General features: G+C 29.8%; 2 protein-coding genes and 1 long non-coding RNA gene across 3 annotated transcripts; 1 reads left to right on the top strand and 2 right to left on the bottom strand.

Moving 5' to 3' along the window:
* Positions 1–5,823: 5,823 nt before the first annotated feature.
* LOC106344058 (NAC domain-containing protein 55) lies at positions 5,824–7,129 on the bottom strand. The gene is made up of 3 exons (XM_013783439.1): positions 6,868–7,129; positions 6,500–6,768; positions 5,824–6,393 (listed from the first exon to the last, which is right to left on the bottom strand). Exons 1-3 carry the CDS (start codon positions 7,046–7,048, stop codon positions 5,842–5,844), a joined length of 1,002 nt encoding a protein of 333 aa, XP_013638893.1. The 5' UTR covers positions 7,049–7,129; the 3' UTR covers positions 5,824–5,841.
* An 8,021-nt stretch (positions 7,130–15,150) lies between these two features.
* LOC106293675 lies at positions 15,151–16,219 on the top strand. Its single transcript, XR_001260587.1, has 4 exons — positions 15,151–15,226; positions 15,308–15,393; positions 15,519–15,803; positions 15,888–16,219. It is a non-coding gene; the product is annotated as an uncharacterized LOC106293675 (long non-coding RNA).
* A 923-nt stretch (positions 16,220–17,142) lies between these two features.
* LOC106292282 lies at positions 17,143–18,209 on the bottom strand. The gene is made up of 4 exons (XM_013727884.1): positions 18,147–18,209; positions 17,924–18,056; positions 17,672–17,775; positions 17,143–17,584 (listed from the first exon to the last, which is right to left on the bottom strand). Exons 2-4 carry the CDS (start codon positions 17,993–17,995, stop codon positions 17,143–17,145), a joined length of 618 nt encoding a protein of 205 aa, XP_013583338.1. The 5' UTR covers positions 17,996–18,056; positions 18,147–18,209.
* Between the last annotated feature and the right edge of the window lie 3,657 nt (positions 18,210–21,866).

Raw genomic sequence — 21,866 nt, forward strand, 5'->3', positions numbered from 1 at the left:
AATACAAAAATGAGGACACCTTATATGTTATATTTTTCTTATATGTTAGAATTTTCTTATATGCTATATTTTGAATTTTTTTAAAACGACTTTAAATTACAAAAATGTAAGTTTTCCTTAAATATACGACTAAAAACATTAAAATGGCATGTATCAGTTTGATGGTTGATTTGAAAGCTTTCAAAACCATATGGAAGATAAAAGTCAAAATAATTCAAATGTAAAAACAATACTATTTACTTTTTTCAAGAATGTGTTCGATGAAAAAAATAAGGTTTTTATGTCATAATTTGTTTAATGTTCAGTAGAGAACATTATATTAACCTGAAATATAAGAATGTGTATTATTTCCCTAAAAGAAATTCTACGAAATTACCTAATATGATTTACATATATATGGCAATTAATGATTATGAATAATAAAGATTTGATAACAATTTTTGCATCTTTCTTCATTTTGTTTAATTTTATATTATTAAAAAAATAAACAATCACATTAACCATATAAAAAAATTAGATTTTTTCTTATATGTTATATTTTAAATTTTTTTAAATGACTTTAAATTACAATAATGAGGAAACCTTATATGTTATTTTTTTTAAAACAACTTTAAAATACAAAAATGAGGACACCTTATATGTTATATTTTTCTTATATGTTAGATTTTTTTCTTATATGTTATATTTAGAATTTTTTTTAAACGACTTTAAATTACAAAAAATGTTAGTTTTCTTTAAGTATACGACTAAAAACATTAAAATGACATGTATCAATTCGATGGTTGATTTGAAAGCTTTCAAAACCATATGGAAGATAAAAGTCAAAATAATTCAAATGTAAAAACAATACTATTTACTTTTTTCAAGAATGTGTTCGATGAAAAAAATAAGGTTTTTATGTCATAATTTGTTTAATGTCCAATCCGATCAACCCATGATGTATTAATTATAGTTTTGTTTGATTATTTTTAATAAAAATTGATCTGATTCATCGGAAAGAAATTATATAATAACAACAAAAAATATTATATATATATAAATAAAATGATCAAATATATAAAAGAAACTATCGATAATATATACAAATAAACTCACCCTGCGCAAGGCGCATGTCTTATCCTAGTATCCGAAGTATTTGTTAAGATATTTTTATTAAAAAGACAAATACAGTTCTTCACTATTTCTTATAATTTAAATCATCATTTTTTACAATTTTATTATGTATCATCATACCAATTTTCAAATCACTTAATTTTGAACAAACATAATTATTGTTTATGTTCTCTCAACAATATATTTATATCATTGTATTTCATATATGAGATATTTTCTCAGAAAGGGCACACGGATTAAACGTATAACTGATGTAAATCATACGTAAACATTGGTTGAAGATAGTCTAGATTTTATATATATTAATGGCTATGATTAATTATGCCTAATGAAAGAATCAATCAAGTAGATTAAGACATGATTCTGCTGAGACTTTGCTTTAATTTTTTTCTTTCTATACTTTTGTTTGTAAGCTCAATCTGGAAAGTGATTAAGGACCTCCACAATTTTATGTTTTGTTAAATAAGATTAATGACCTTCTCAACACACCGGAAGGTCACAAAATCAACGGTTGAAACACTTTAAAGAGTTGTCTAGGACTGATGTATATTATCGCAAATGTCATTGTTAAATATATAAGATATTGCATTACAAAATTGCACGAGCGCAATTAATCTGAAGTGATGCGAGATTTTGAACAAATGTTTAAGAAATTTAAATAGTTAAATAATTTTAAGGTTAAGTAAAATTAGATTTTAATATTAATTATATAATTCCATTTTTATAAAAACTTCTATAAACTTTGCTAGAAAAATAAGCCCATTTGTCAAAAAAAAAAACTTTGCTAGAAAAATGATGTCGCATATAGTCTGAAAATATATTTTAAAGCATGTATATAGATATTCCATATATTTGAGAATATTTAATTTATAATTAAGTTCTTTCTTCAGAAGCATGTATATACATATTCCATAAACTTGAATCATAAGTTTATTTCAGTAATTATAAAAGCACATATATCTTTTAACTTATATAAATAGATTTATCTTACAATTATATAAACTAGTGTACGAAGTACGTAAAATAACAAGTGGACACTGGAAATCTTGTAGGCGTCTCAAATAATTTTATCATGTCTTTTAACAACCTTTTAGATTTATCACTCTCTAAAGCAGTGTTTTGAAATCCGAATAGATCCGGATTGAACCAGTAATATCCGGTATGCAATCTGGTTTGAATTTTAGGAAAATTTTATTATTAAAAATCTGGTAAAATCTATAAAAAACCATTAAAACCCGGAACCATGCTACCGGTTAAACCACTGGTTGAACCAATACGTATATTTTAATTATTATTTTTTTAATTTTCCGGTTAGAATTTGTTTTGTATTATAATTAATAATTTCAATTTTTAGTTCTTTTCAAAAATAAAAAGATCATATAATCATGTAGATTATGAATCTATTAAAAAACTGTTAATGTGATTTGGAATTAGCTTATTTTGTTATCGATAATTTATTACAATTCTATGTTTTATTTTTGACTTATTTTGATTTTAAAGTTTAATTTTATTATTCAAAATTAACATTTAAATACTTATATAATTTAAGTCTTGATATACTTCTATTCTATGTCATAATTCTTAACTTGACAAAATTGTTATATAGTCTTTTTTTGATATTTTGTATGTAAAATGAAAATAAAATAAAGAAAACTAAAGTTAAGTATTTTCCAAATATTTTTAAAAACTTAAAACATTTCTTATCTTTTCAATAGCTAATATATTATTATATAACAAAATTAATTTATTTATTAACCCGTTGTCCGTCCAAAGTCGAACAAATAATCCAGTGTCTCGGAAAATTGTCCGGTTTAATATTCGGGTCGGGTTTCAAAACACAACTGTAAAGTGATTCTCACTGATAAAATTGCTATATAGATGTTTTTTAAATTAAAAATATAAGTTGAATAAAATAGTCTAGTCTCTCAAGCAGAGACAGTTCTTTAACTAAAAAGACGAGAATTTGCGTTTGTTGAGCTTCGATTCATAGGGCCCAGAAAGCTTATTAATAATGAGATTATTACTAATGTAAAATATTTAGGCCGAACTAGTCCTAGTTTTGGCCCATGGCCTAATACTTATATAAATATACTAATTACATATAACATTTTTAGTCCAACTAAATACATATTCTTTTTTTTTTGAAACAACTAAATACATATCTATAACTAGTAATTATATGTGGCATGGTCGAACGAATGGTTGGTTGAACGGATGAAAAAATCTTGAATTTGGACCAGAAGTCGTTTCTAAGCAAATTAGATGCAAAGTATTTATACTCAAAACTTTCGTTTTCAGGTATCTATACGATAGAATATGCTCTTCCAATGGGTTGCGTAGAGCTTCGTCCAACAACAGTCGTATGATTTTTTTTTTTATATCATTTTCCCTTCAGAACTGAAAAGAAACCACTTCCAAAGTAGTAACAGATACCTTAATCCTCAAATGCCAGTGAATTTTGATTAATACACTGAATATGAGGACTACTATATATCAATCGTAGTTATTATTATGTTAACTATATTAATTGTATTGATTTACAGTCTTGATAACGAATGTGTGGATATAATTAAATCAGTTAGTGAAAATTTTAAACATATTTACCCAAAACATAATGGTAAAAAACTATAAATTAATAATGTTGAGGCTTTGATATTTAATCAATTTATTAATTTAAAAATATTATTTGTTTATATTTATATATTTTTGAAATATGTTTTTTTCTGTAAAATTTTTTTTATTATTATTTTACGGTATATATGTATTGATTAAATTTTATAGATACAAATTTTATATAGTTATCATCTTTTATTTGATGTAATAGAAAATATGCACTATAAATATCAATGTATTTTTAGGTCCAAAATAACTAAATAATATCAATAACTAAATAATTTTCCTTTTTATGGTTATTTCACAAATAACCCTTTTAGAAAAATAGAAAAGTTTAGGAAAAAAATCACCATGAATAAAAACTAACTATGCAACATATTTTATATATTTATATAAACTTTTTATACATTACTTATTAATTTTACCCTTATTTTGGAATTATATATTTATATAATTTTAAAAAATTATTATATCATTGAATTGTTTCATATTTTACACTAGTCTAGTTTGGGGTCAGTGAAAATTTATTATATTTATTAATTTATCGAGTATTAGTTTATAGAGTTTATACTATACAATAGTCATTAGATTTAGAGAGGTATTGAAGGAAATTGTATTCGACTATTCCAAGTCCATGAATTATTCAAGATTCAACTTACTGGATATTTATTATAAGTAACTCGTTCTGTTGAATAATATTTTTCATCTTTCACTAAATGTCCACTATTCTTTAAAAAAAATTATATATATATATATTAAGGAAAAATATTCAATACCTTTTAATGGATTATTTACCCTATTTCCATAAGTTATATAAATAAATAGATAATTCATTATGAAAATGAGAAATCGTCTGCTCAGACGAGTAAAAAGCGTTGCTTGTTTGAAACTTGTACGGTATGAACTGTTACTATTTTAGGAAAGAAATGATCCCAAACTGGTCAAATAAGCTGCACATGTTGATCGGCACATGCAATTTCGGGAAACCCCAATCGTTTCAATCTTATCTCCGTAATTCAATTGGTCTTATAGGATTTGGTCATCTAATAATCTGTAACCATCACTTTCCTATTCCCATTAAACAATACACATCCATTTAGATATTAATCAGTTTATCTAACAAAATTCGAACACTTTGTAATCTTTTCGACCTACAGGCTACAGCTGTAACATGAATGTTTCAAGCATTGCGTCATGGTATATGTCATCATACATAAACGAATATATGCACAACAATCTCGTGCGAAATTGCATTCTGCCAAATGTTTATATGCAGAAACTATACCAGTAACCACGGGGTGGTCGGCTAGTGGTCTTGAGGTAGTTACTTTCACCAATACGGACCCAAGTTCGAATACCCCTGTGGCTACGGAATGCTTTACGTCCTCTCCAAATTTAAAGTTAACGCGGCGTTGGTGCTGGGTCCTTGGGTAATGGATATTAGTGCCGGCTGGTTCCGGGTCAGGGGGATTAGATGGTTGGCAATCGGAAACCACATGCGGATTACGGGCTTTCGGGCAAACGGAAACCACGTGCGGATTACGGGTCGCCATTGAACCTCCTGTTTATAAAAAAAAAAAAAAACTATACCAGTGGACTTTAGGCTAGAAAAACATCATCATTGATGAACATAGAAATTTGGTCATGTACTTGGATATTTTGCGTAATCGCGTCAGCGAAAGGCTGAAAGCTTACAAACTCTATAGTTTATGTTGTCGACGATAATAATAAACGATGAACGATTTCGATCTAAACCATGTTTGTTGTTAGTTACTGGTTCGATAATACATGTTAAATATGCTATTGTTGCTGAAACATATAGCTGGAGGAATATTGTTGTTGTTTGTCATCAATTCAAGAATACGAAGCGAAAAGATTAAAATGTACCAATATCCTAATTTTTTTATATAAAATATCAATTAATTAATACAAATGATGAGAATCCAGCTAACAAGTTTGCAAAACTGTATTTTTGAGGACAAATGAAGACGAATATACAAGTGGAACCTAAGCTAACCCCCAAGAATTCAAAATTACACACAATTAACTAATTAATCTGATTCGCACAAAAATAATATAATAATTTTTCTTTTTGTGTACGTTACCATTACACAATCACATAAACCCGAAACCACTAGGTTGTTGACCCGAGTACCCGAAGCCGTTAACGGGGTCAACACTGAAACTTTGATCATGAGCCAACACGCCCGAGTTATTAAACCGAGGAATCCCCTCAGCTTGTTGTTGCTGCGTCTTATCGTCTTCTTCGTTTGTCTTCAAACCGTGTAAATAGCCACCACCGTCGCCGTAACGGAGACTTGGAATGTTAAGATTCCGTCCTAGCTCCTGGACCGAGTTGTGTCCACCAAAATTCGTCCAATTATAACTCTGTTCCCTTGCTAAATCAAGAAACCCGGTTTTCTGTTCGGTTAAACCCGGTCTATGATTATAATGAGGAATAGTGTGTGATGAACCGGCAGCATAACCCAAACTTCTGTTGTCTATCTCATGCAAGGACTCAAGAACGTCGTCGTATTGGTGAGATGAAGTTGACGTGGACGAACCATTGTTGCTATATTCACTTGCACTTGTCATTAGATTGCCGTAAGCTTGTTTTTGCGCGCTTGATTGCTTCTTGTATATTCGACATAGGACCCAATCATCAAGCTGGACAGTTAGAAAAATGATCATTATAAGAAAAACGTTTCAAATTTGGAATTAAACAAAAAGATAGTAATAAATACAACTAATACTATACTTTTATTTAGTTTACCTTGGTGCTTCCATTTCTGCGAGAGGGTTCGATGAGACGGTACTCATGCATGATCCAATTAGTTTTGGTACCTTTTGGTGCTTTTCCAACGTAAAACACCAAAGCCTTCTTGATACCAACTCTTCTTCCCTCGGTCGAGATAACCTTATCCGTACCGGTTGCTTTCCAATAACCGGACCCAGCAACCCGGTTGGGTCTGGACCCGTTCGGATACTTCCTGTCCCTTGGGCTGAAAAAATACCATTCTTTTTCCCCGAACAACGCCTTGCCTACAAAAACCAAACAACACAACTTAGTTATAACTTATAAAACATCTACAGAAACTATCTCTGGTTTTTAACAGAACCGACCCGGTTAACGTAACGTACTTGGTAAAACCCACGCGTCGAATTTGTAGAGATCAATCTCGGCGATGAGCTGGAGAGAGAAGTCGTGACCGGCGGCTTTTCTGCATAGATAATCAACCATCAGCTCTTCGTCGGTAGGGTAAAACCGGAAACCCGGTGGTAAGCTAAGCTGGGCTAACGGGTCAAGTTCTTGAATACCCATTCTTTTATTTATCTTTTTTTAACGATAAAATAAAATATCTTCAGTTTCTTGATATTTTGTTGAACTTTTGAACCTCTGCAACTTGTGTCTGCGCATGTATTATATAGGCATAGAGATACAGAAGAGTCCAACATCGCCGCGCCGCCCAATCTTCGTTAACGTGCGGCCTCAATATGGGTCCCACCTTTGAGCTTATCATGACACGTGGATCAATTAGGGCGTCATGATTTATGCGATCACTTGGGTTCGTTGAACCTATGCAAGAAAGTTGATATATAATATTGGTAATTTAATTTAATACTTTCTGTGACTGTATAGCGCCTCTATATTTACTGTTTCTTGAAATGTTTTGTCAAAGGTTTCCCAATTGTTAGGGATCAGTATTCACACAAACTCCAAGTTAGGACTCTTCTGATTTTCCTGTTATTTTACGCGGTAAATTTCTTGCATGAGTTGCATCAATATATGAAATGTATTTAAATAATATGTGCAAATAAGAAAATACTATTCGTTTGGGTACATGCAATTTTTTTTATCAAGAATAAAAGACACGTGTAAGTGAATGATGGGTAAGTTCACAACTTCACGGTAAAGCATTTTTCAGTGAAAACTATGACAAAAAGGCACGTGTCCATTGTTTATGAGATAAGTTAGGCGGGACATTTTCCTCGTCAAAAAGCGTTACAAATGAGAGAAAGACAGGAACAAACACGAGCTGATGATAAAATGCATAATCTCGATTTTTTCTATTAAATATTCAAAATTAATTAACCAGACTGTAAAGTTTGATAGGCTGCAACAACAGATCAGTTTGTGTATACTCAACACGAGAGTATATATACTGCAAGTCTGAAGTCTGCAGCAATTATATAAGAAAATAATATGCTTTTGTGGTTGAGAAATGAAAATGGATTCAAACTCACCTCTCTCTGATTTTCTTTGCACGTGGTTTAAGAACACTTTAATTAGTTCCAAGATATTTTAATATGTGTGTGGAAGTTGAAACATAAACTTGTAACTACGAAGGTTTTATTTTATTTGATATCTTGTATTCACACGTACATGATGCTGTAAATGATTCTAGGTTATTAAAGAATTAAGAAACTGGGGTTTCTTTCACTCAATAGCTTTCGTGTCACGGGGCGTCTAGTGTTAATTAACTACATTGTATAGTTGCTCTTCGAATAAACGTCTAATGGGTTGGTCAAAGTTGTTTTTAGACTTTGTTCTTCTCCTTTTCGCGATGAAGTCATGCATATATCATAACGTGTGTGTCATGCATATATCTTAAAGTATACACCCGGAAAATTAGGCTCAAAGAGAGAGAGTTGTATAAAAGAATTTGGTGACGTGGATTTCAACCTTTTACATGTGGGTTTAAGTAATGTTTGGTTGGATAAACAATGACACCAATATTCTGTTCATGAATTTGTCAAAAGTTTACTTACTTTTTACAATGCTCCAGTGAAATATGAGTTGAATCTGTGATGCTACTTTACGATTTTTTTTCCTACCATATAGAACTATAGCTAGCTTATCTGGAACATGATTTATGAGCTACTTCTATAATCACAATTAGGGCTGGACATTTTATCCGTTAAATTTGATTCGATTCGTTATTCTTTTCGATTCGATCCGAAAATTCCGGATATCCGTAAACCTTCGAAACAAAGCAAATACTAAAAATCAATATCGTTAAAATCGAAGCAAATCACAAATATTAAAATTTTGAGAAGCGGAAATCTGATCCGATCCGGTAATATATAAATACATGTATATCTTGATTATATTTAAAGTTTTAAATGTATAAATTATATAATTATTATTCTAACATACGATTTAACAAATTCTATTCACATTATTACTTATATAAAAGTATTACATAAAAGGAAGTGAAAAATTTTATGACAATTATAACTTTTTTCTTAAGTTTTGTCTTATTATAATTGTTAACTAAGTTTAAAAAATTTACAAAATATGTAGATTCATTACTTCTTTTGATTTTTATCTTATATATCATGCAAAAAAAATATTTTACAAAACAAATTTGTATGAAATTTTTAATATTATTTGTATTAATCAAAACAGATGAGATATCTGTAAGTATTCATAAATATCTGCAAATATCTATTTATTTTCCGGATATCCGTTTTTTCGAATATCCGTATTTTTCCGAAGAAAGCAAATCGAAAAATTAGATATCCGAGACGTACGAAACAAATCACAAATACCTTCAAAAACCCGGATATCCGAACCGTGCCCAGGCCTAATCACAATCCATGTTGTACAATAGATGACGAATCCCTGATGATAAAAGCGATGAACGATCTTAATTAAATCAAATCAGCCTAATATATATATATATATATAGTTTATAGTTAACCTAAACAAAGAATTTCGTAAGATTACAAGATTAAAACAACCTGTAATGTTCCATAATACTTTTCTACTATCATTTAAAACGTTAAATATGCTTTGACGAAAATGTTTTGGAGCTGGACCGATTTATGAAAATTGTAATCCAAAATAAATTTATAAGGTTACAAAAGCGGAAATATTATATATGCTGCTATCTCAGTCCATATATATCTGATATTATTTCTCCTTAACATGTTATGCTCTTTTTAGGCTAAGGCTAGTTACAATGTAACCTTAAACTGGTTTGTTGTAACCTTAAACTGGTATGTTTGATCATTCTCTACTAAACTGTATGCAGGGCCGGTCTTAGGGAATGCGTAGTGAAACATTTTTAATAGGCTTCCAATTTTTTTTAAAAAAAAATTACATACGAATAGGTTCCCGAAATAAATTTAGGTCCCCAAATTTGTACACAGACACAGCCGCAAGCTTCCAAAATATCAGGGTCGGCAGACTTGAAAGAGCAATTGTTACGCATTTTGTTTAGGCATTTTAATATATAGCAAGCCTTTGTTTAAAGAAAACAGAATTAAAAACTAGTGCAGTACGCATGAATTCACATTATTAGCCTGTGCATAACAAACAACAAAGATTAATCAAAATTTTCATGTATATAGAAAAGGTAGTCCGATAAGAGCATCAATAGAATATTCTATGCCCTAAAAAGCTAATTAACAGGGGTGATTGGTAGTTGTTGTAGGTGTTGTCCACGGCTCTATTTATTTCTACAGCACCAAATTCAGAGCAATCAAACTTTTTTTTTTTTGAAACCACAGCTCTTGAAATAACCTACAGCTGTACAAGTGCTCTGCAGAGACAAAAGTTCTGATTGGTAATGGCTGTAGCTTTAAAATTTTTGCTGTAGAAAAAAATCTGTAGACTTTTTGTTGTGCCTTTAAATTTTATTGCTGTAGAATTTTATGGAAAGCAATAAAAAATTGCTTTGGATATTTGGCTATGCAGAGCGCTTGTACAGTTGTAGATTATTTCAAGAGCTGTGGTTTCAAAAAAAAATTAAAGCTTGATTGCTCTGAATTTGTTACTGTAGAAATAAATATGGCTGTGGACAGTACCTACAGCAACTACCAATCACCCCCAAATATCCAAAGCAATTATTTAGTGTTTTGCATAAAATTTTACAGCAATAAAATCTAAAGCCGCGGCAAAAAATCTGTAGATTTTTTATTGCAGCAAAAAGTTTAAAGGTACGACCATTACCAATCGGCCCGAATATTCTGATCAATTTGGAGATACATCTATCATATTGAGTACCAACTTGTGCATATTATACGTCTTTTCATATTCTTAAAAGAGAATAGAAACGAAAAAAGGAATCCGAAGATGAAGATGAATATATATGAATATTAGGTATCAACATTATCTTATATAAAACGTGATTTAAAATAATATTTTTTGGTAGGAAAAGAATTATACAAACGTATATATCAGTTTTCACTAACGAATATTGTAGGGTAATGGTGATTTTAAAAATCACTAGCAAACGTATTATATAATGCGAATTTGTTTTGTCGGGCAACGATGTCTTTCAAAAAGAAAGAGATAGGTCTTTCAATAACATTATCTATATTGTTATTGGTTATGCTTATAGTGAAGGCTGTGAAGCAACGAAATCTCATGTTTACTGATATGTGTTAGCCATGTGGTGATAACAATAGTAGCGTCGAGCTGACAAAGGACGGCCGATTAACATCCGTTACGATACACATCAAAATCAAGCTGGAGACTCCTGGAAAAGTATAGATGAGAAAGAAACGAAACATAGATCTTTGACAGTTACTTTTATCAGATTCCCATTTTGGGGAGTTGGAGATTACACGTCACTTGTTTATTTTTATTTTATTAGTGTCTTCTTCGAGTTAATATTTTCTAAAATATGGGCACTTAATAATTAGCAACTAGGTAATAATCTGCGTCTTGCGCGGAATGTGATTATTAATTTTGTTATTTTTAACAAAAACACATTAAATCTGTTTAATTTGGATATCAGTTCGGTTTTAAGTTATTTTTTTGGTTTTTATTCTCCTAAAATATAACTATTATTTAAATTAATATTTATTTTGGTTTATTCGGTTAGAATGTTTGGTTTTTTAGTTTTTTTTTGGTAAAAATAAAAAAATATTATTATCTGTTTATTTTCATGTTATGAATTTTAGATAGTCGTCATGTCGAACCAATGGCTTCATATCATAGTTTGTAAACGGATAATAGTTCTAGAAAAAGAAAAGAAAATTATTAAGACAAATCATTTCACTACAATTTGGTCGGTAGTGAAAGAAGTATTAAGAAAAAAATATTTCAACTTCCAAAAAATAATAGATACTTCAGTTGTGGTAAATACTTAGTTACAAGGTGCTCACATCAAGGTGCACATGTATGTGTTTGTAAAAGTATATAAAAATAGTTGACAAATATATAAAGATATTGTTAATTAATATTAAATGATATTTTTATTTAAAATAATACAGGAAATATAAAATTAAAATTAATTAAAAAATTAAAAATTAAAAAGGCGTTGACATTAGTGAATTTTTTTCATATACAGAAAAATAAATTGTATCGTAAATAGAGGTGGAGACATATCGAATATCCGGGTATTTGGAGACATTCATGTGAATTCAATCTTTATCCACATGGATAGTCGATGACTCTGATATCCGAAATGATTTAGAATTTTAAAGAATATCCGATATGATCCGTAGATAAAATAAAATTTTAAAAATAATTGAAAATTTTAATAATAACATTTTATTACAAAAATAAAATATTATTTAACTTTTTAAATTTTAATACTTAATATAAAAAATTTAATTCATAAAAATATTGTAAAACTTATATAAACTATAATATATATATATAATTATGTACGTATATGTATATATGTGCATATAATATATATAAATATCTGTTCCTAAAAATATTGGTATTTGTAATTTGCTTTTTTTATATTGTATTTTAGTATTTGATTTGCTTCGTAGAGTTACAAATATCCATATATTTTGGTTCAAATCAAAACGGATAACGAATCAAATCAAAGTTTATAAATATTTTTTCGAACTTTATCTGTAAACAATAAAAATAATATATATATATATATATATATAGTTTAGCTTTTGATTCGTTATTTGTTTTGATTCGAACAGAAAAATCTAAAGTTTTATTGGAACCATGCATGTGAGTTTTATATTAAAAATACAAAGTATATAGTGTGAACATATTTATGAATATTGTGTGAACGTGTTAGCATACTTATTATCAAACCATTGTGAAGCTGTCACGTGTCTATTATAGTGTGAATGTATTTTTTTTTAACGCTGATTTATTATGATATTACAATTATGAGAAATATTACATAGACGATCTGACAACCGACAATACTACCTGCCTTCTAAAGATATACGCCTAACTGCATCACCTGAGCCGTCCTACGAAGATCACGCCTGGCCGAGTTTACTTGCACCATGTTGAAGATCTCTTGTAAGCATTTCCTCCGTAGCTTGCATAATTGTTTAATAAAGCGCTTTCTCCGGGAATTGAAACCTGGACCTGCTGGTGTAGAAGCATTAATGAACCCTTAGTCAAACCATTGGACTAAGGGAACTTCCACAGTGTGAATGTATTTATTACGATGTTTCTCCACGCCAATGACATGTCGGATGCGGTGTTTGTTATTGGTTTTGGAGGAAACATTACTTAGGCCAAGTACACTTTCAGGCCTTTAGTTTGAATCACATGTTTTCAAATACAATATATTCTATTAAATTAAAATACAAAATAATATTTACCTATTTTTAATTGGTTTCTTACAGATTTTCTTTCTTTTTAACTAATTCTAATCATTTCATTTATTGTTTTTTTTCTAATTAGTTCGACATCATTTATTACAAAGTATAAAACATAATTTACATATTTTTATGTATTTTATCACATTTTCTTTTTTTCAATCTTCCTAGCTACTTCATTCATTTTATTTACTATAGTAATTCGACATCATTTATTTTAGGTATTAACTATAATAATTTTATATGTTTGAATGAAATTGATTCATTCGTAACAAGAATTCAAACCAATTAACAAATAAATTTTTATTTGTTTATAGAATTAATTAGTTAGGTATGGACGTCCATTTACCAATTCGAGTATGAATCAATTCTTTTTGATATCAGGTTTTTTGAGTTTTAAAATTAAACTCTATTTGAATATTATAAATTTTTCAGACGGGGTTCAAGTTGTATCTTTCCAGGTCCGGATAAGTTCGTAGAAACCTAAAAATATTCAAATAAACTATGTGTTTAAAAATATCATTAAAATTTATTTAAAAAAAAGTAAAAATCAAAATCCGCGCGGGTATGCGGAACAAGCTCTAGTTATATTTTAGATTTGAAAACATTCTATTGGCATTTACATACTGCATGTCTCTACAATTGTTATTTTATGGATGTTTTTAATATAAAATGATATTTCTCAATGTATAGTAAGTAGAAACATCTCCAACTATGACACCAAATTTGGTGTTAAAATTACATCAAATTTGATGTTTTGGTGTCAAACATTTTTTTGTCATCTCCAACCATAACACCAAATTTTACACTAAAGTAATATTATATATTATTTGATGTTTTCAGTTTAATCACTTTTATATTTTAAATTTTTGGTAATTGAATTATTTTATCACACTTAGATATTATGTTTGTTAATTTTTTGTAGTTTTATGTTTATAAAATTTATTTACATTTATATTTTGGTTTAAAAATATTATAGTTTTAATGTATTAATTTTATATAAAATATTATATTAAAAATTACAAACTATTAATTATGAAAAGCACATAACAAATAATATATTTATTTTATGTTTGGAGTGCTTATTTTAAATTTAATATGAATTTTAATCGTATTCAGCTTATATTATTTTTTGCATTTTATAAAATACTAACTAAAATTTTATATTATTAAAAATAAAATATAAAAGTTCTATGATATTTTATTTTTTTATAATATACAATAAATGATAATAATTATATAGTGATTACTAATAAAATAAAAATATTTTTGTTATGTAAAAATAATTAAAAATACAAATAATACAATATATTTATGTTTAGTTACAAATTTGAACTAATTAATAATAACAATTGAGCTATATTATTTGATGATAATAACTGAATATATTATTAGATAAAATATAATAAAATATGTATAATAAATATTTGGTGTGATGAATAGTGTTACACCAAATTTGGTGTAACACTATTCACTCTACACCAAATTTGAAGAATGCTGTAATTTTTAGTGTTCTATTAGAGATGAAATTACATCAGTGTTTTGATGCCCTATTGGAGCTGGCCTAATGGCTCGCATGGGTGGCCATTTAATGGCTCGCTTGAGTGGCTGTTTTAGTGTTATAATAGGTAGTTACAAGTTCAAACTTTATATTACAATAGTATTGACAAACCAAATACCTTTTCAAAACAATAATACATATATGTTTCAATATATACACACTGCATCATTAGACCACATCCATCAAGGGGTTCTTAGATGGGTTTAGGAACAAAAAAAAAAAAAATGAAAAAGTCCAAAATAAAGAAGAACCGGTGCTTATTTTGGGCTTTTTAGAGATGGTAAGAGACCCTTTCGTGTCAGTTGCGTGTTGGTCCTCATGTGTTTGTCTCTCTCTCCTTCCGTTGGCTTCGCGCTTCGTCTTCTTCCGTCATCCATCGCTGTTTCAGCTTTGAATCAGGTGGTATATTGTTGTTCTCTTTTACCATTGAATCTGTGCAAGAGCGTGGTGAATGACTGTTATTACCCTTTTACTTTGCAGTGGAGACAATAGCGAAGAAGAAGGTGGAGGATGTTACGCCCATTGCAACCGGACACGAGAAGGAGGAGCTTGAAGCTGAACTTGAGGTGATTCCTTGTGTTTTTTTTCTCTCTGTATGAGTATGACAATGTGATACAAATAAGCTTTTACTAATCAACTTCACCTGTGAATAAATCAGATTTTGATTTTGTCATTGTTTTCTTGGATGCAGGGGAGGAGGCTGCTTAACATTGACTTTCCTGAAGGTCCCTTCAGAACAAGGAGCAGCTAGAATTGGTGCGGGAGGAGATTCGTGTTTGGTCTCTGTTCAACCATACTAATCTGCTTCCTCTTCTTGACCATGCCATTATTTCTGTTAAGGTAAGTGTAAGCATACGACTCTGAAACTTACATGGCTGATGTTTTTTTTTAAATGTTTTTGCTTGTTTTTTTTTCTTGGGGGTGTTCACTTTGGCTCTGGCTTTTGTCGTTGGATTGACATGTGCCTTCACCAATGGTAAAATATCATTCCCTTTGTTGTTCAATTACATCGATTCTGTTTTGCATTACGTACAATGTATGTTTCTGTGTGTTGGAACAGGGAAAGTGATTCTAGAGTCAGCGATCTTGACAACGGTTGTGGTGCTTTCCCTCACCGTGTACACCTTCTAGGCTGCTAAGAGAGGATATGACTTCAACTTCCTCGGACCATTCTTGTTCGGTGCTCTCATCGTGCTCATTGTCTTTGCCATGATACAAGTAATGCCACTTATTCCAAACTCTATGCCATAAGAATTACAGAGAGTGAGAGAGTTTTAATCTTAGCTAGTGAAATGTAGTAGCGTTTTGGTTGTATTTTCAGCTACAAGTAAGAAACTTGCACCTAGTGCAACTAATCGGTTTTCATCAATAATTGAAAAAAAAATTTAAGAACCTCAAAGGGGTTCTCCCATTGGTCTTTCACAAAGTTAATTATATTAACAGGGGTTCTTAATTTCATAAAGTACACACTTAATAATTAAACTAATGGTTAGAACCCATCAAGAGCTCTAACCATTGGACATGCTCTTAGACTTCTAAGGAGTTCCAACAATGAGTATTAAGAGAGGTTTTACGTATTTAAGAAAAAAAAAATTAAGATAGAAAAGACCAAAAGTTCTAATCTTAGAGGTTTTTAGAAACTAGTATACCCAAAAGACACATGTCATCATGTAAGCAAAAATTAGTGATTTTGTTGGCTAAGAAAAAATTAAACATAATTGAATAATTATAATACTAATATTCCCTCCGTTTTTAAATAAGTGTCACTTTGAGATTTTTCACACAAATTAAGAAAATGACTGAAATGTATTTAAATTGTTATTAATTACACTTTTGACCAATAATATTTTAGATAAATAAAATTATTTATAAAATCAATGCAGTTTGCAATTAATTTTCAGCTGAAAGTAAGTATAATTTGCATTAGAATTCTAAAGTAACTTTTTTGTGTAAGAAGAAGAAATGTTAAAATGACATTTATTATAAAACAGAAAGAGTATTTTTTTCTTGAAACTTATGTGGTTTCTTATCATTGTAGTTGCTCTTATACGTTTAATCAGCAATAGCCCCAAATTTTTTCGGGACTCAAATAAATCTTTCAGTTCAATAGTTCCACTCGCTATAAGAACAAAAGATGAATCTCAATATAAACAATGTATGATACCACCATATAAGTTAAGCAAGACAAAACATACTAAATTCTAAAACTAACTAAAAATAAAAAGATTATTTTTGTTCTTTTAGTAGTTTTACTATCAGCAATACATGAGTTTTAGTGGAAACATCAAAGCAAAACCACAATCACAATCAAACTTTTATCTCATGAACTTTGACCGATCTCTTTCTTGAGACTCTCCACGATCTGTATGCAGACACTTTGGATTCTCCTTCGTGACTTTCTTTCTCCTTGCAAGCGTATCAGAATCAGCATTGCCAAGATTATTAAGTGAAGCTGAATCTTCAGTTATTGAATCCACGGAAGTAATGAAGTCGGTTTGGTACTTTTGTGAAATTGCCATTATGATCTCTGGACTAATTGCATCTTGCGGCATAGTCGTGTCTAGAATGTTAACTATCTCCGAGCTCACTAGGTTCCCTGGACGCAAATCTACGCAATCTTTGTCAAACTTCTGCCCAAATCTTTGAACGAACAAGCACCTTATGATTTGTAGCTCCTTAAGCTCCCCGATTCTTGATGCGGCAAATATCAGTCCGGCCATTGCTTCTTTCATTTCATCCGGTAAGAGATGAACATCGCTGTCGAGAGAAACACAAGTGACTTAGGTTCTGGAACTATTAAACTTCAATGAAACCTTGTGGTGCAAGTTATCAAGAACCACTTACCTTTGATGAAGTAGGGGAGAAAAACTCTGCAATATAGATGTGCACAAGTACTTGACCTGATCGTAAGCTAATAGCCTTCTCTCATCTTCATAGAACTGCTTCGCCTACAGTTTCAATTTAAAACCTCAATTACAAGATTGATTTAAGGAAAATTTTAACATAAGGCAAGATCCTCGAGATTATTCTCATATATTGTGAAATAAGCAAATTTATATGGTAACTAAGATAAGATTATTTATTCTCATATATTACCTTAGGAAGTGCTTCACGAAAGCGGCCGTAAGGAACGAGTTGAGCAATATCGGACCGGGACTGTCTGACCATACACTCTGTTCGTGCTCGTTGCACCTTGACAGAACATAGCAGATTCTGGATATGGAGTTTGCTGCAAATAAGACATCATATTATTAATTAGATACTTGAACAAAATTCATATAACCATTACCTTCTAATACAAGTAAACTTGGTTTCTTACCACTTTGAAGCTTTTTGCCATCTTGAAGAACGAGACCAAACAGCAAAAACATTACAATAGCATCCGAACTTCTGTTCTGTTTTCTTGGCAAACATCATTACCTTTCCTCGGTAGGAAGATGAAGCGAGCCTTTAAGAATGATCTAACAGTGAGATGTTAATATATGATAATATCCGTAGTGAAAAAGATCTACTATTATATATAGCCCTTAAAAAGTGGTAATTTAAAGCCATATAGTATTATGATTTACTTATGGTACTGAATAAGGGAAAACGCGGTTTTTCTTTTCCAATAGGGAATATGAAAATCCAAATGCATTAATGTACGCTATTTTTATAAGCGACAGTACATTGGTACATCAGTACAGCATTACTCTATTAAAACCATCTCCGATGTATTCCTTTATTTTTTATTCTATAATATAGTAACTCCGTAATAGAGGTGAGTATCTCCCCAATATATTTTTCTATTTTTTTCTCTATAAAAGAATATTTTTAAAATATTTTTTTTATTTTATAAATAACACATTTAACTTATAAATATTGTAAATTAACCAATTTATTATAACTTTTAATTTTTTTTATAAAATTGCAATATTATTTAAATTAAACATTTTATTACAAATGACATTAGAAAATAATAATAAAACAAACTAGACATTATCTAAACATCTCATTACTATATTTTCCCATAAATGGTCAATTAATGCATTCCGAAGTGAGAAATGAGCTTCTTTATCTTTGATTTTTCTGAATCAACTTAGAATTAGAACCGATTATCTTCATCATCTCGTATTTGGACTTCTGGTGGTGGAGCTTCTCTTCCAATACACTAGAAGAAGGAAATAAAATATTCTTAGAGAACCTAAAGAAGTCAAGTGAACAAAGACAAACATCAGTTGGAGATTCAAAGACAAAATTTTGCTTTAAAACAGATGAAGGGAAAAAAAAATTATTTTGTGACGTAAATTCTATAGAAGATCCAAATGTCCGTGAACATTTCCAAGTAAAGAAAACACATATTTTACAAAAGCGCAGTCACTAGCAACAAAATCAGCAAACTCCTCCTCCACCCACGTCGTTTGGACAATATTTTAACAATTTTTGTGGATCCGGAAGTAATTTACCGGAGTATTAAGTTGTTTCAACATGTTGTATTGATTAATATTTAATTATTAAGTTGTTTCAATATTTAAGTTTAATTTTAAGATGTTATAAATATGTAAAATTATGTTAAAATTTTAAAATTAAATTCTAATTAATAGTTTTAATTATCAATATAAAATTTTAGATATCATTCATTAAATAAAAAGTCTGACTTTAAAATAAAATAATTAGTATGTAAACATAAAATAATTAGATATCTTTTTATTTATTTTATTTATAATTATAAAAATTAAAAATTAGTATGTAAACAAAAATCTGTGCATTTATATGTAAAAATTGTATTTCTTCGTAAACATGTATTTTAGTTATAATCACAAAAATTAAATGACTATTTTGTAAATAAAAAAAGTACATCTCTATTATAGAGGAATGCTATTTTCTCCCTTAAATATAGAGGAAAAAATAGCAATCTCTATTATAGGGAAAGAAATAGAGGTGAGTAGGAGTAGATTTTCCTCTATTATAGCATATAGAGTCAAATATAAAGGTGAGTTGAATATGCTCTAAGACCATGATTAATGGAAGTTTTTAGGGTCTAACTTTTTAGCGGCATATAAAAAATCGTTTCTTAACTTTTAACTAAAAAACTAAGAATCGATTTTTAAATAAGATATTTATGAACCGGTTCTTACCTTTTTAGTTAAAATTTAAAATATGATTTTTTATATTACGATAAGAACCACACCATAAGAATCCCCATTAATCACGAATATGAAGAGTACTAAGGAGATCTCATTCCCACTCCATTTTTTTCTCTAAAAGAGTAAAAGTGAATATGAAGTAAGGAATGATTCAACTCAACTTCATATATCACTCTATAATAAAATTTACTTCATAAGTGGAAGTAGTCTTTTTTTGTCATCATTCCATTATGGAAAAAATGGAGTAAAATTAGAGCATTTTTACTTCATATTTATTTTTAGTCCATTTAAAAAAAAAAAAAAATTTACATTAGAGATGCTCCCATGAAAAAAAGTAACTCAACAAACATTTTCACGAGTTTCATCCACCACTGGCAATTCAATCGTCGTTTGTTTTTTGTTCTTAAAATTTAAGATATCAAATCTTAAATTAGACGAATTAATGAAATCTATCAATCAAAATCTAATCAGGACAAATCTCCAAAATAGCACTTTTCTAAGTTTATATCACAAAAATAGCATTCAAAAACTAAAATGACCAAAATAGCATATTTCTAAGTTTATCCTTTGAAACTTTTAATTTTTTTATTTTTTAAAATTTGAAATCTTATCCCCAAAACCTCATTTCTCAACTCTAAACCCTAAACCCTAAACTCTAAATCCTAAACCCTAAACTCTAAACTCTAAACTCTAAACTCTAAACCCTAAACTCTAAACCATAAACCCTAAACTCTAAACCCTAAACCCCAAACCCTAAATCCTAAACCCCACCCTTTAACTCTAAACTCTAAGTTTGTGACTTTTGATAAAACATTAAGTGCTATTTTGTGACTTTTGACCTTGAGTGCTAGCTTGGGAAAAAAACTTGATTTAGTGCTATTTTTGTATTTTTCTCATCTAATCAATCTATTTTCCAAAACAAACAAAACGATAAAAGACTGTAAATAAGACGATGTATTTACTGTATCTTTTAAATTTATTTACTGTATCTAAATCTTACACACTTATAGAAATTAGTTAGCATATACATTTATATATTTACATAGTAAGTTTTTTAGTTGGGAGGGTAATAAAGCAAATATAAATCTTTGTTTTTCTTAACTATGAACAATCCCAAATTATCGTAGCAATGTGGACCTCATGGGAAGGTATAAAACATAGAGTACTAAATGTATATTAATTAATGCCTAAACAATGCTTAAAATTATTAAGCAGGACAAAGATCATCATTATGCGTGCATGACTAAATTAATTGCAAAGCCATTGACCAGCAATCTTTGTTGGTCTCTATTTATTGGCCATTTTCTGAAAAGACAACCGACAAACCGGAAGTACCAGTTGCCGGTAAAACCGACGCGTAGTATACAGCAGTCGCCAGTTGAGGCGGGTTAGATGTAAGCCACTCAATTTTGTCTTGGTGAAAAAGACTGCGACCTTTAAACTAATCCATTATTTTTTCTAAAACGTTACCAATCTTGCCGACTTTTCATTCTTTTTTTTTTTTCACTGGAAGTATTTGCTATCATTAAAAAACCAAAGTCAACAATACAAAAGTCCAACCGGGCAAGAAACAAAATATACAAACGGTCCAACAGGCCCAACAAAAGGAAATCCTATGGAAGAACGCGGCCGACTCGATCACCACGCGTTAACATTTGGCGTGGCCGGGACACGTGTCCACCATGCGAGTCACCACCGATCTTCAGCCAGCAGAACGATTCCGGCGAAGGTCTAATCGGCAGATCCACCGGAAACACACCGGAACAGGATCCCGTTCAAAGAACCTCAACGAAAACGATAACAGAATTGAAGGCACTTGAAACTTGAGCGTGAGATCTACCCATAACCTCACGAGCCAAAGGATCTTTCTTCTTTGATGAAGTTCCAATCGAGAGACAACGAACTCAAACCAA

This window comes from Brassica oleracea, chromosome C5 (genome assembly GCF_000695525.1).
Source record: "Brassica oleracea var. oleracea cultivar TO1000 chromosome C5, BOL, whole genome shotgun sequence".
NCBI lineage: Eukaryota > Viridiplantae > Streptophyta > Magnoliopsida > Brassicales > Brassicaceae > Brassica > Brassica oleracea.

Bases quoted from the DNA above. Each gene is read 5' to 3' on its own strand.
- LOC106344058 (XM_013783439.1), bottom strand. From the start codon at position 7,048: ATGGGTATTCAAGAACTTGACCCGTTAGCCCAGCTTAGCTTACCACCG. The intron at 6,769-6,867 runs GTACGTTACGTT...TGGTTTTTGTAG, and splicing joins CGACGCGTGGGTTTTACCAA to GCAAGGCGTTGTTCGGGGAA. The intron at 6,394-6,499 runs GTAAACTAAATA...CTAACTGTCCAG, and splicing joins GCAGAAATGGAAGCACCAAG to CTTGATGATTGGGTCCTATG.
- LOC106292282 (XM_013727884.1), bottom strand. From the start codon at position 17,995: ATGGTCAGACAGTCCCGGTCCGATATTGCTCAACTCGTTCCTTACGGC. The intron at 17,776-17,923 runs GTAATATATGAG...TTGAAACTGTAG, and splicing joins TTCGTGAAGCACTTCCTAAG to GCGAAGCAGTTCTATGAAGA. The intron at 17,585-17,671 runs GTAAGTGGTTCT...TTCTCTCGACAG, and splicing joins TCTCCCCTACTTCATCAAAG to CGATGTTCATCTCTTACCGG.